Here is a 14,182-nt window from a genome sequence, read left to right as displayed (position 1 = left end):
ATTTAAGGCATGCAAGTCGCTGAACTCATTCCTGCCCCTGCATCTACTTATAAGCTTTTTGATCCACACCCTGTCCCATGTGCACTGCACAAGCTGTGCGTCCATCCTGTGTAATTAAGAAGTTAAACTGAAGGCAAGTACAATGCGATCGGATGTATCGTGCACCACAGCCAAAGATGTATGTGGTGTTCACTACAGCAACTTCACTGCATTTACACTTAAATTAACAGAGAATTTGGCTATACCCACCAATCCTGCTGCTTGACACAAGTCAGTGCTGTCAGGCTCTCCTTTAAACCTTGTCTGTGCTATGAAAACTGGGATTGTATTGATACTCATAATGGTAAGTAATTCTAATAAAGCCTCCTTCCACATGATTAGACTGGTCCTGGGGCCTCCTGAGAGACAACATGACTTAAATGTTGCCTGCATCTAGCAGGCCATCTGGGCTTAAAGACTTCTGCTCCCCAACAGTCCTTGCGAAATAACAATTGAACCTGAAAACTTTCTCTGATGTATTTGGTTTAAGGAACTGCTGTGCTTGGTAGAAGAATCTGAAACACCAAATGAATTTAGACTGAATATTAGAGAAGCCTGGAAAAATATGATTGCTTCAACTATAATTTATTTCCTGAATCCAGTGTAAGGGAAATAAATGTGGCTTATTCTAAAATTAAATGCAATGGCAAAATCTAATTATACTAGCCAGTCAACATAAATTCCAATTTGAGTGCATGTACACACCACGCTGTACAGCAATTAGACTTCCAGTCTAACTGGGGGAGGCACTGCATGTATATTTAGGCATTAAAAATATTTTAAAAATTTAAGTGGAATAATTTAAGAGTGTGAATAAGATGGGAAAGAAAGCCACTAAGGATCAAAATATGCAGTACAACTCTCAAAAACTCCAGGCTATAGTGAAATGGCTCACTCTCCATCACACTATGATCTTTAAAACAAAACTGTTTGCCATTTGCTGAAGCAAATGAATACAGATAGAAAAATATGCTGAAAATGTGAGAGTTAAAATAACTTTAAATAAATTTGACATAAGTACATTGTTTTAATTAATGATCCCTATAAAAGATACTACATTGCAGCAGGACCCTCCATCATTTGTGGCAACCCAGGGCAGCTGCCAATAGAGAACAGACATGGGAAAGGAGATGAGATGGAGGAACTAACGACTTGGCTTCTCAACTACAAACTGGGAACGACTAGTTTTTGTTTTGGTTTGGTTTTAAGAGGGGAGAATGGAAATTCATACTTCTAAATTTTCCTTTCACCCTAGTTTTGATATTCGGCAGTTAAGTCTAGCATTGCCTTTATCTCAGCTCCTTAGAATCGCTCCTCTAGGTCTCTTTTTCCATGTTACAGCACCTAATAATCTGCCCTTCTGAGTTTTCCTGCTGCCTTGTACTTGAACACTGAATCACTGATTTTCACTGTCTTTTGGGTGTTCAGGTGAATTTGTTTTAGCATGTCCAAAATTTGGCTATTTCTTTTCCTGACATTTACCTGCTAAAATCAGATGTCTTGAGGAACTTTTTATATGCAGACTGGAGAATGGTACTGCAATTCTATAGAATGAGATTCATTTCAAGGGTTTGCTCAGACTGAAAGTAGAATGCAATGCTGTATTTCAAGTTGTACAATTGATTTTGAACTAATATTTTTTTCCCCAGTCCATGGGTATCTGCTGAGAGACATAGCTAAAACCACACAAACTGTATTCCTACCTCTGCCACTGACACAGTATGTAGCCCTGAGCAAATTATTATGCTCTCTCCACTTGCATCTTCCCATCCACAGAGGTTTGCTAGCTTAATAATGCATTAGTCTTTGCAAAGCACTCCAAAAGCCTTTGATGTACATAGCTTATGTGCAGTGGGATGTTTTTTTTAAAAAATAAACTAAGGCAAAGAGAAGTCTAATACTTTCTGGACAACCTTCTTGACCCACAAAAAGCACTATTTCCTTGTATTTCTTAGAAAAGTGAAGAGGTGCAGGCACATTTGAGATCACATAGTACTAGAGGCCCTGCAGCTCCCATTTTATGGTATCACGCTCTTCCCTGCTCAAGTTAAAGTGATGGGGACAGAGACCCTTACCCTCTCTCAGAAATGTGAGACCACAGGCCTGTTTCTCCTCTAGAGTGGCATGGGGGTCTCTCTATACAGTTTGGAGAGATGAAAGGCAATTAGAGGGGTGACCTTTGCAGTCAATACCTTCCCACACCTTGACCAAGACTTTTGAGGAAATTCACACATCTCAGATCTGCTGTTACAAGTATCGAAGATGTTAATCTACATCTGTTTGGGTTTTGGTTTGGGGTTTTTTTCCTTGCAAATATGACGGCTTGTGTCTTTAAGCAAATAAAAGAAATCAAATTCAGGTATGTCATTAACATTGTGGCAGGGCCCCTGAGCAACGTGTGTCATGCGTATGTTTTAATCCAGGCCCAGTGTTTTGTCCTCTGATGGAACCGAAGTAGTTAATGATTTTATGTGTTTCGCAGCTTAGGAACGCAATTTTAATGATACATCTCCAGTTATACCGACATACTCTTATAAACAAAAGGATGTGCCTATTTCTTTTATATTCTGAGAAAGCATAAAGCAGATGGGAGGGAACAACATAAACCTTGTACAACTGGAAGAAGAACTGGAGCTTAACAACTCTAGGTTTGTGATCTCTGTGTTAGCAACCATGTGTTGCTTTCATAGCTTACAACAGCAGCCGTAAGAGGAGGTTCTCACTCCCAGCCATCTGTTTTTAGAGAGGAAGCCAAAAATAGACATCAGGCAGAGTTGCCAGAGGAATCCAACCTTCATACAGTGAAGGGTAATCACTGCTGCTCCTCAGAAGGTCTCACTGAGCCACACATACGTAACGTGCTGGTGTCCGCAGAGCCAAGTCCCAACCAGAAGTTCAAATTTTAACCCATTTCATAGTAGGGCTTGGTAATGACAGTCAAAAGTCCTCTCTCGATATGAATTTCCATGCTTTAATTTTCAAAGTGCATTTCAAAGCTGTCATTCAAGACTGCTTTTTCTATGGCTTTCCTCCCTGAAAATGAATTTCCATTTCAGAAGGCCCCCTGTAATATTTCAGAACACATAACAAGTGAGCCGTAAAAACTGTTGTATCTAACATGTGCCCCGGGGACGGAGTGGCAGCCCATAGTTACCCCAGTGGGCACATCCTGCCATCTCCCCCAGATTATTTGGAATTCAAGGCTGACGTGCAGCTCTGCCATAAGCACCAGGCAAAGCCTCCGAGAACAACCGCCTACAGACCAGGAAACGGACTTCACCCCGCGGCATCACCCTGTGGTTTCTGATCCTGTGAGAGCCTTGGGTGGGGGAAGAAAGAGAGGGAAGTGGTCTGTACTGCCCCATGCCAGGCTGTCCTGGTTTTGTTAAAAACAAGTTTCTCTTTTAGTGAATTTGCCTGTCAGCTAAAGCCTTCATGTTAGCTGCATTTTCCTGGAGAACCCAACACATGTTTTGGTTAAACCTAGCAATGGAATGCAAACTTATTGATAAGCACGGATGGACATCTCGCGAGAGGGGCAACGAGAAACTGATGACGGAGAGACTGACCAATGGTGTATAACATTCCATTCACGTGAATACTTCATATAAAAGTGGGAGATCACGAGGATCTCGTCCCTTTGCTCTCTTTCCCTTTTTTCCTCATGGCTGACATTAGGAGAGGACCTTGCTGGTCGTCCCTGCGAACTGAGGCCTAGTGAGAGACTGAATCCAGCTCTGGTTGGCTACAGAGTCTAATCCAGGACTTCGGGTGCTGACTCTGCAGTTGCTGAGACTTACAAGATTGGTTTTGTATATTTTGTATTATTTTCTCTATTCTTATTAGTAGCATTAGTAAAACATCTTTAACTTTTCCAACTCTCTTCTCTCTGTCCTTCTTTCCCTCCCGATCGCCTGTCCTGAGTGGGAAGGGGGGAGAGGGAGGGGCAAAAGGGGGAAGATGGGGGGAGAGGAGGTTAACAATACATCTACCAGGGTTTGATTGTCACCCCGCAATCCTAACCCTCGACACAGGCACAAATTGCTTCTCTGGCTAAAAAATCTCTGTTGGTTTGAGGAAGGAGGAGGGGAGCATCCCCAGGACAGTTGCTTCCTGGCACTGCCACTCACCGGGCACCACTAACGCAGGAGCATTTGGCAAGCGGCAATTTGCCCTGATGCAGCATTGCCACAAAACGACTGCTTGTCCGATTCTGCAATCCAAGCCTTGTTGCGCTGATGGCTACATTTGATTTTTCAGTCACCTACATCTGTAGCCATCAGGTTCTGAACAGGCAAAATGAGATGTGGTGACTATTCCCTGGCTGCAGGGGAAAAGTGCCTTACAGGCCCTCTGTCTCTTCGCAGGCTTCTGGGGATGCAGCTTGCATTGCTAAAGAAAGCAGAATTGTCCCAGTGCAGCTTCTTCGCACAGGTTTCCCAGGGAGTGCAAAAAGTTGTCGATTTGGGCCCAGCATCTATTTTTAATTTATAGAAATGGCTGCAAGAATGCAGGGTAAGTGCTCTCCCATTGTATTCCAAAAATGAAGTAAGCTGATCTAAATCCATCTCTCAGTTCCTGTGAGGAGGACTGTTCAAAGGCAGTATGAATTATACATTGAAAAAGCCTAGGGTTTGTGAATTACTTTTTTTTTTTTTTTTGACAAAACTTTCCTTCTGGCATACTTGAGGACTATGCAGCTGCTTACATGTCAGAAAAGCTTTTCTGTATAGAGAGCAATAACTACCTGGAAGACTGAGCCTAGTAAGATGGATTTTAGAGCATTAGAGAAAAGAGGACAGAATATTCCTTTAATTATACATACAATTGCCTTTAAGTGATCAGAATGGATCGCAGTCTTAATGTGGGATTAAATACTGTTCAAATCCTACATTTTGCCATGTGGTGATGCTAAACTATTTGCCTCGACAGTCTCAACAGAGCGCTCCCTCTGTCACCACAGGAGCTTCAACTTGCTGGCTTCTTTGTGGTTTTCTAAAAGTAGAAGTCCTCGAATTTTTTTCTAGTAGTCATTATGTTAGCATCTGTAACAAAAGAACATGGATTCATCTGACTGCAAACAGTATTGGCAAGCACAGTTTCTCTTAAACGCCTTATATCAGTTGCTTATTCACTATGGAGCTCCTAAGAAGTGGCAGAGCACCTGCCGTGGGCAAAGCGCTTCCATCCCTTTTCCCATGAGAAATCACAAGGATGTGGGGCGTTTCAGTGCCAGTTCCCTTCTCACTGTCAGTAACCTTACAAACAGTGCTCTTCCCATACAGGATTTCCACTTTCTGCGGGAAAGCAACTCACCTCAGTTTTGTTAACCGCAGCCATGAACAATCAGGATTTTCCATGCTTTCAGATATGGGCAATCAAAGGAAAAAAGTAGAATTCACCCTTGGCGCAAGGGATCCGGTCGGATCCTCTACTGAACCTGCTCTTTGGAAAGATGGGTTCTTTCACTCTGTTTTTTACAGAAGAATATGACCATCGGTAAATCTGTTCTCACACGGAAAACAGACTATGGAATGCAGATGGTTTAATGTGGTTATCCACATCATATCAGGCATTAGAACAGGCTGCCCAGGGAAGTGTTTGAATCACCATTCCTGGAGCTGTGTAAAAGATGCATAGATGAGGTTCTTAAGGACATGGTTTAGTGAGTGTTAACGGTTGGACTCAATGATCTTGAGTATCTCTTCCAACCAAAATGATTCTACGTCTTTTCATGTACTAACTATATAAATCCTGCTCCAGCGAGAAAGACTTTTCAGTTAGGTATCCCATCCCCTTTCACTTTTTACAAATAAACACCAGAAGCACATTCTTCAGTCCAGTGTCAAGTAACAGCTTTGTAAGACAGAAGACTAAGCCTTCACACTGAGTCTTCAAAATTAATTCCCATCATGCATCTTCTCAGAAGACAAAAAGTACCAGAGTACCAGTATCACCATGTGCACATGGAATAAACACATCACAGTGAAAGAGTTTCTGGAATTAAAGGAGTTCCTAAGAGTCTTCTGCACCTTGTTTTATGTCAAGTCCCAATTTATCAGTTCCCATTGAAGAATGTGGTAAAACACTCAACAATTTCACTGCAGCAGATGTTAAGGAAGTTGAAAAACTGCCTATGTTTTGTTTGTTTGTTTTTTCCTAATTGAGGAATATGCCAGCAATCTCACTGCCCGTGCCTGGGCTATCTGTTGGTCATAACTAAAGATGCAGCCCAGGTCACGCCTGGCATCCAGCCCTTACTGACTCCGCCCCTGCATCCCAAATGGAAACCAGACCAACAAGGAACGAGCAGTCCTACGGATGATCTTTCAGCATTCACAGCTACATCTAAATTAGAGTGCAAGCTGCTTAAGGCACTTTCAGTCTGTGTTTTATTCATCCGAAGCAATAAGCTCACCTAGGATGCTGATAGATGTTCCTTTGCTCCAGAGAGTAACGCTGCCACCTGCATTTTAATACACACACCAGCGGGTGCCATCCATGGCAAAAAATTATTGCAAATGTGCCATGACGTGGATGCAGCATGGAGCAGGACTAAAACCAACTGAGGACATTAGCCACTGACAAGTCAAATGACACAACCTCCTCAGAACTGCTGAAAGTGTCATGCAGCATTCAGACACATTTTTGTTAACACAGATGATCCAGTCACCAATCCAAACCAACAGACTGCTCATAAAGCCACAGAACAGAGCAGTAAAAAGATACGGTTCCACTCCTCTCTACCCTCATTTGGCATTTATTCTAATTAGAGAAGGGGCAGTTTTCTTAGAGATGTAACTGATTATTTGGAAGTTCCTAAAAAACGTCCTGAAGCTCTGTCCCAAAGCATCCATTTTAGTAATGTTGTTTTTTATAATTCACAATAAAACTGCAGGATTTGGAATCGATGTGCTTTATATTATTTCTTAAAGCCCAGGTTCCTGGAGTCTCATGATTATATAAAGAAAAATCACATCCTTTTCACCTTCAAATGAAAGATAAATTTCTAGTACCCCACAGATACAGAGAAAACTCAAATACATGAAGCCCAAAAGCTTCAAGAAAACCCACATCCAGCAAAGGGCAAAGTCACAAACCATTTTCATTTCCTAGGTTTTTTAGGTATTGGTATTTAGGTATAGTGGATAGGAATAGCTGTTTCATCATTTCGAATGCCTGGGACTGACAAAACTTCAGTATTCATGAAGTAGGTTTTATGTCCACTTTGACCATATGTTCTCAATAAAGGAACTGGAACAAAGCTACTGAAGTCAGCAACGTGGTGCCACTAACACAGCTTTGGTTCAGACCCTCGCACATGCTGTACGTCCTTTTGCATTGCAGGTCTGCACTATGGACGCAGTACTCTACATTATATTCAGTTTGTTATAAGATGTAGTCTGGAGGCTGAATCAGGAAAAACATGCAAGTTTGATACTTGTGATATTTACCAAAATATAAAGAGGTCTTTGCAAATGAAACTCATTTCAATCAAGAAGTCTGACTATGGACCTGCCAAAGATTGCCAGGGTCTCATATGTTCTCTATCAGAAAAACTCTGCCAGCTCATGCCACCTTACCCAGTTGTCCCATTCCATCACTCTCGCCTCCTGCAGTACAGCTGTAGATTATGTGTTACTCAACCGAGTGCAGGTGCAAACTCCAACTTAAAATGAAGTCAAGAAGTAAGAGGATACGTGATAAAATTATGCTGAAGGAGCAATAATTGCCACTTATGTTCAGTGTTGCCTTTTTAGCTGGTGATGGTTGTATAGCATCAAAAGATGTCACTGTACCTTGAAGAAATTATAAATTAGTAAAATCCAGAGAGAACTCTGTCACAAACTAAAGGGTAGCTACTGACTCTTAACCCAGGAAAAAGGGATTTTTACTTGACCACATAATCAACATTTAGCAAGAGTGTCTCTAGGTCAGTAGTCTCCATAAAAATGTGCTTTTAACATATCATAAATTGAAGTTTCAGAGAACCTCTCAAACATAGTTTGCTTTGCCATTAATGTACCATTAATTTGGTGAAGACATTCTGGATCGACATTTTTCAAACACAAACCTTACATTTGATTTTAACATAACTCAGTGCCACTATTCAGAAGTGCAGTGGGGCTTTTGACAGTAAAACCAAAACATAATTGTCTTGAGTTTGCCACATATATTTAGTGAATGCTTTTGGGAACTAAGAGAGCCTGAGACTTCCCATCTGGTGATAACAATACTCATCTTTCTAGGAGAGACACAACACTTTCAAAGTGTGAGTCCCAGCTCACAATGAGGTGTCTGAATGTAAGCTTCGCACTGGGATTATTATTGTCAGAAGGCCATTTTTAAAAGCCAATCTGAAGGCAAGAGTCCCTTTCCTTTTAAAGGGAAAACCTGTCTTTACTTAAACACCTCTCAAAGAGAACTCTTGACATGGAGGTGGTAAGCCGAGGCACTTCACCACCTTCTTTTGCCTTGAAAAACTTCAATGCCAGAGAGGGAATCTAGGCACTTTTTATCTGCAAATATCCAGTTGTGGCTGCAGAGTTTTTGAATCTTTGTGGCTGGCAGCATCCTTTGGCAAGGATCAGCTCGAGCTGAGCCATCCCCAGGCCAGCAGGCCGGCCGGGAGCGAGCCCGCAGCTACCAACACGGCTGGGACCACGGCAAGGGAGAATGCATGTGGGAGGAGGGAGGCACAGGGGACAACAGAATGGGGACAAGATGTTAATTGCTAACATGTCATTTTTAGATCTGCCAAAATATGCTATAGGTTTGGGTGTTTACAGCTGTACAGTAAAGTGAGGCAGGCTTTGCATTGTGCGAGACCATCCTCGCTTGTTCCAGGCTTGCATTTGGCGTGATGGCTGCGCACTAGGTGCACCTCAGAAGGAGTAATGTGGTCCAAGGAGGGACACTTCTATTTCACAACAGACCAGCCAAAATGACCAGCAGCTGACTCTTCTTTCAGCAGGAGACAGAAGTGGTACCTGCTAGAGCAGGGCTACCAACCAAAGCTGAGACAAACGGCCAGCAAGGAGTACAAAGATTACTGCTATTTCTTGTTTTATTTATAGCAACCACCACAAGTTTGGTGACCATCCATTTTAACAGCTTCACCTCCAACCCTCTTTCCCACAGGCACATTCACAGTTATAACCATTTGTTTTTACACCTGGCCTTAACGCAGACACTGGTCTCACTAATACCTGACTTAGCTTTATGCCCTCGGGCAGCCCAACCAATTTTAATATAAAATTGCTTTTGATATCAGAGCCTCTGTTACAACACGAAAAATCAGTGTATCTGAATTAAGATGGCTGTGGCTACAACCAGAGTAGCTATCAGTATCTGAGTTGAGAGAAACCAAAAAGTGACTTGTTCTGCTCTTGTGCTTAGCGTGGTTTGCAGCTACTGTTTTTGTGACAGTTTAGCAGACACTGAGAGCTTTACTGTTATCAGACCTACAGCTTGTCCTACACGTATTAGGGCCTTTAAGGCAGAGAAATAAAAATGGAAAGCAGAGGAACGCAGTTTGCCTCAGCTCTGTCCAACCAGGCCACGCTAGTATCACAGCAGCAAGCAACGCTGAGGGATATAAATGTTATTATTAGGCACTGCACCATTGCAAGATTCACTCTGCTCCTTCTGTACTCTGATCTGCGCTGCCCAGATAGTGGCTTGGTGCCAAACCTGCACCAGCCAGCCACACTGTGCCTCAGCATCTCTCTTCCCAGGGCAGCAGCAGCAGCACAGGCTCTGCTCCTGCATCCTCCCCATCCTCCCTCCAGGTCCTGACAGTCCTTCACAGCAAAGACACATGAGCAGAGCACCTGTATGTGGTCAGGACATACTGGAGGGCAGGGACCACACCATGAATGAAAACACCTTAGCAAAAGAGACTGAAAGGAGGATGGATACCGACTGCCATTTTAAGCAGCAGCCTTCAGTATGGAGTGAAATCCCCAAGAGGTAACTCCTGTCTGTCCTCCCACTTACCCCGATCACTTAGGATATGGCAAGGGGACACGCAGCACACCTCTTCATTAGTGTTTACAGACATCTCTCCAAAAGTTTTAATATCAAGCAAAGTGGCAGTATTACTTATGATAATCACTTGTCACTAGTTGAAAAGCACATGGTGAAGTTGACAAACCCCTGATGAAGCCACAGCTCCCTTTCCCAGGCTGATTTTGCCACGTATCCCTGCTCCACAAAGAGCAGTATTGACGCAGTTATTCTCTGAGAGCAAGAGACACTACTGCAAAGCCAAAGGTATCCAAGCATCAGCATCATGAGCACGTCACCTTTAAACTTCAGTGCATTAACGCTCCCAGCTCTAGGTGATGTAGTTCCAGGTTCTGCAGTTCTGACCTTCCTGGGGAAACCACAACCCACTGACAAGCCACCCAGTCTCAGAGCATGGCTATGTACAGCAGCCAGGCGAGAAGAAGCTGCGGGCTCCGCCTCTGGGAGGAATTGCCAGAGGAATGTCCTCTCGGCCACCACCTGCACCGAAGTCCCCCCACCTCTCTGGCATGGGAGCCTGCCTCCACAGCTGCAAACCCAAATGGGCTCCAAGAGCTCCACTGCCCAGCAGCTGTACTGGCTATTTTCTGCTGAACCAGGGCCTCGGTATTTTCAGCCAGAGAAAAGCCTGCCTGAATTCACATACACAGAAAGGGGGGAAGGAAGGTCTGTCTGCCTACAGACCGAAGTTTGTGAACTGCTAGTGTCATTTTTCCCTGCTATATACAACCTGGAAAAAAATGGGATTTTAATAGATTTATTCTCAACCCTCTTAAAACTCGCAAAGATATGAGGCATTATGTCATCAGTATAATTGCCACATCTGATCCTGTGTGTGTTGTGAAGAAGTGAGCTAGAAATGAGTACTGGATGACATGAACTCCAAAGCTTGCAACTCCTCTGCCAAAGTGAAGTCTGTCACAAGTTGCTAAATACATAACCACGCAAGTTAGAGATGCACAGGCTGGTATTTCAGGGAGATGAGCCTGCTGTGCACCAGCTAGAAATCAAAAGGTTGCACTGCTACAGGCTTCATGCATGGATTTGGAGTAGGTCACTATCTGAACCTACACTGACCCCCTCACTCCTCTTGCCCCAAAATCAGATCTGTAGATTGCACCTATGCACCCCATCCAGAGCTGGGAGTATAAACACGCTGAGGATTGTGAACTGCTGAGATACCACAGCGATCACACACTGCCAAGTTTAGATAAAACGATACTGTCAGGCCAGTATTTTACAGTATAGCTACTTGAGAGTGATAGAATTAGAAACAAAAGCACTGATGTATGCTGGTACAGAAATCCCGACTTTGAGCAGCAAAGAATCTGAGCCATACAAAAGTCTGTGCAAGCAGCAGGCATGTACAGATGCAGAGAAGACACCATCAACTCATCTCTTTTCTGCTCTTTACTATATGTATTTAAGCTTTAAAATAAGCTTTCTGTTACCACATAGCTCTGGGAAGGCAGACTTGTCAGCATGCCTTCTGATGAAGTAGCTGAAAGAATTAAATTGCTGGATTGGCATCTTCACACAGACACCCCATGAGCATCTCCTCAGTTGTGCTGGATGTTGGGATGGGGCTCCCGTCGGCACCCCCAGAGGTCTGCCAGTTCCCCCAATACACTGAAGTGGGATGGGGGTAATGGTAAAGATTTTATCAGCGCCACAGGTCTGACTAAAAGGGGAGTTTTGCTAAGACCAGCTCTATTTGTAAAGGTAGCCTCACTAAAACAGCCTACATGAGCTGAGGCTGAACTAGGCCAGCTAGATCTGGTCCTGGGTACATCAGAAACTGCTCTATAATTCAAACTTATGATTTCAGCTTCTCAGAATCTGGTGGGGGGAAGCTTACCTCAAGTTTTTACACATTTGGATATACAATTTCACACTGAAAAGATTTTCTTAGTATAACACGAATACCTTTGCTTGCTGTTTGCTGCAAACTGCCCAGTTTACCCTACTAGCTTTTGAGAAGGCCAAAGGTCACTTGGTTTCGTACACAGCACATTCAGGCAGAGTGGGATACCACAAAACCACCTTAGTTACAGTTACACAGAGTTAACAACACACGCTCCCATTTATAGCGACCAGCTAGCACAAGCAGTTTGAAACAGCATCCACAAATAAGCTATGCATATGTACAGTAGTGCTAGGGTTGCTTTTGCGTTTTCCAATGCTTATTATTAAAAAAAAAATAGTTGCATCTTATCTAAATGCTTTATTTGCCTGAGCACTAGATCCTCATTTTGTAGCATACTTCAGCAATATTTAAAACAAGTCGTGTTTTGAACCATTTACTACTAAAAAAAAAAGAGGACTATGACGGTAATAAGAAATGCACTTAGCTTGTTTTAAATTTGACTAGTTTGTGTTTACGTCAGTGAGATGACAATCATGAAGTCAGTCTTTTTGGGAAGAGTCCCAACCTTCAGATATCAGGTTTCTGGAAATAGGGTTGTTTCCTACAATTCTCCTGGAATTAATTTTATTACTGATTTCAGTTTAACAAAGACATAAAAGATCAGTTAAATGCTGGCTCCCTTACTTAAGGCTGTATGCAGATATAAAAAGGTACACTAATTTAGGCAGCAGTTGTTCAATTCAGTATAGGAATAACACGGTTAAAAATTACAGCTTCGGTCTATGTGAACCCAGTGAGATTATTTTACTAGTTGCTCTTTACAACAAGGAAGCATGTCTGAGGTCATGTGAGACCAAAACACATGCTCACATTGCAAGAAGAAGTTTTAATACAAGGAATACACAACCTTACAAAAACCCACGCAGCATTTCTGTATATGCTCTGCACCTCCCAAGGTCAGACCCTTCACGAACTATTTTGTTTCGGATAAGGCACCTCCAGAGAGCTGGGAGTACTTGAACCCAGGAGACCATGCTTAGCCCCGTGGTTGGTGCCGTGCAAGTTGAGCCAACCAAGGAGTGACTTGAATAATGGAGCCCTTTAGAAACTGCTACACCAGTGACCCCTCTGAAACATCAAGCGTTTTATCCATAATTAAAGTTACTTAAGATACATGCTGACATAACATCTTTCACAACAGGCTGTAGTCATCTTAACCAAATGAATCACTTGAGTTGTCTGGGATAGCAGAAGAAACCCAGGTAGCTGCAAAGGCAGTAGCTGAGAATTACATTTTATTGTTTTCCACCTTTAAGTTGAACGACTCTCTCTAGGTATTTAAGAGCTGCTAAGCATAAATCAAGCAAGCTGCGGCAGTCTGGGTCTCTATCCGACCTGAGGCGTTTGAGGCAGCAAGTTCCCTCCGTGCTACAAGAAGCACATTTCGCCCCACCCGAAAGCCGGCGGGAGGGTCCCCGTTCCTGAGGGTCCGACCCGGGGTGATGCCCGGCCCGGAGCGCTGCGGGGGCTGGCACAGCCTGGGTCGGGCACACCGCTCCCCCAGCCCCGGGCCACGCTCCCCCAGAGCCCGGCCACGCACCACTAAAAATAAAGCCCTCACCGCCCTCGGGAATAAGGGCTGGATCGATGTTTTTCTTCTAAAGCTGTTTTTCTATCAATCGCCGCCCCCCCTCCCCCATCCAACCCGCCTGTGAATCACCCAGCCCGGACCGCAGCCCTGCAAATAACTTCAGCGCCGGGAGCGCGGCGGGGACGGGGAAGGGGCTGGCGCCGGGGGACCGCGGGTAGCGCTCGGCACTCACCTGGCCGGCGGTGTCGTACAGCCCCAGCAGGTACTGCTTGCCCCCGACGGTAACGCTGACTGCGAGGGGGAAGAAACACAGCGGGTGAAGGGGGGCAAACGCCGGCCGAGACCCCCCCGCCTGCCGGCAGGGTAAGGCCGGGGATGGAGGGAGAGAGGACGGCTGCTGCCGCCGGCGCCCCCCCGCCCGCTCACCTGCGTAGTGGTCGAAGACGGTGGGCACGTACTCCTCGGGGAAGGCGTCGTTGGCGTAGCTCATCAGCAGGCACGTCTTGCCCACGGCGCCGTCCCCCACCACCACGCACTTCAGCATGACCGCCGCGCTGCCATGGGCCATGGCCGGAGCCCGCCCTCATGGCCCCGCAGGCGCGCCCCGCCGCGCCGGGCCCCCCGGCATCGCCGCTGCCGCCGCCGCTCAGCGGGCG

At 44.6% G+C, this 14,182-nt stretch overlaps 1 protein-coding gene across 3 annotated transcripts in view; it reads right to left on the bottom strand.

Annotated features, from left to right (window-relative positions):
- Positions 1 to 14,182, bottom strand: part of RHOQ (ras homolog family member Q) — a 24,963-nt gene extending 10,781 nt beyond the window's left edge. Inside the window, exons 1-2 of one of the 3 annotated variants that reach the window (XM_065834268.2) lie at positions 13,953 to 14,182; positions 13,759 to 13,817 (exon numbers count right to left, since the gene is read on the bottom strand). In XM_065834268.2, coding sequence (XP_065690340.1) covers positions 13,759 to 13,817; positions 13,953 to 14,094 — 201 coding nt within the window. In that variant the 5' untranslated portion in view covers positions 14,095 to 14,182. The remainder of the gene's footprint in view (positions 1 to 13,758; positions 13,818 to 13,952) is intronic. The other 2 variants (XM_065834266.2, XM_065834265.2) reach the window with 2 other exon arrangements.

Source organism: Patagioenas fasciata, chromosome 3 (genome assembly GCF_037038585.1).
Source record: "Patagioenas fasciata isolate bPatFas1 chromosome 3, bPatFas1.hap1, whole genome shotgun sequence".
Lineage (NCBI taxonomy): Eukaryota > Metazoa > Chordata > Aves > Columbiformes > Columbidae > Patagioenas > Patagioenas fasciata.
Note: the sequence above shows the minus strand (reverse complement) of the source record. Positions and strands in the feature narration are given on the sequence as shown.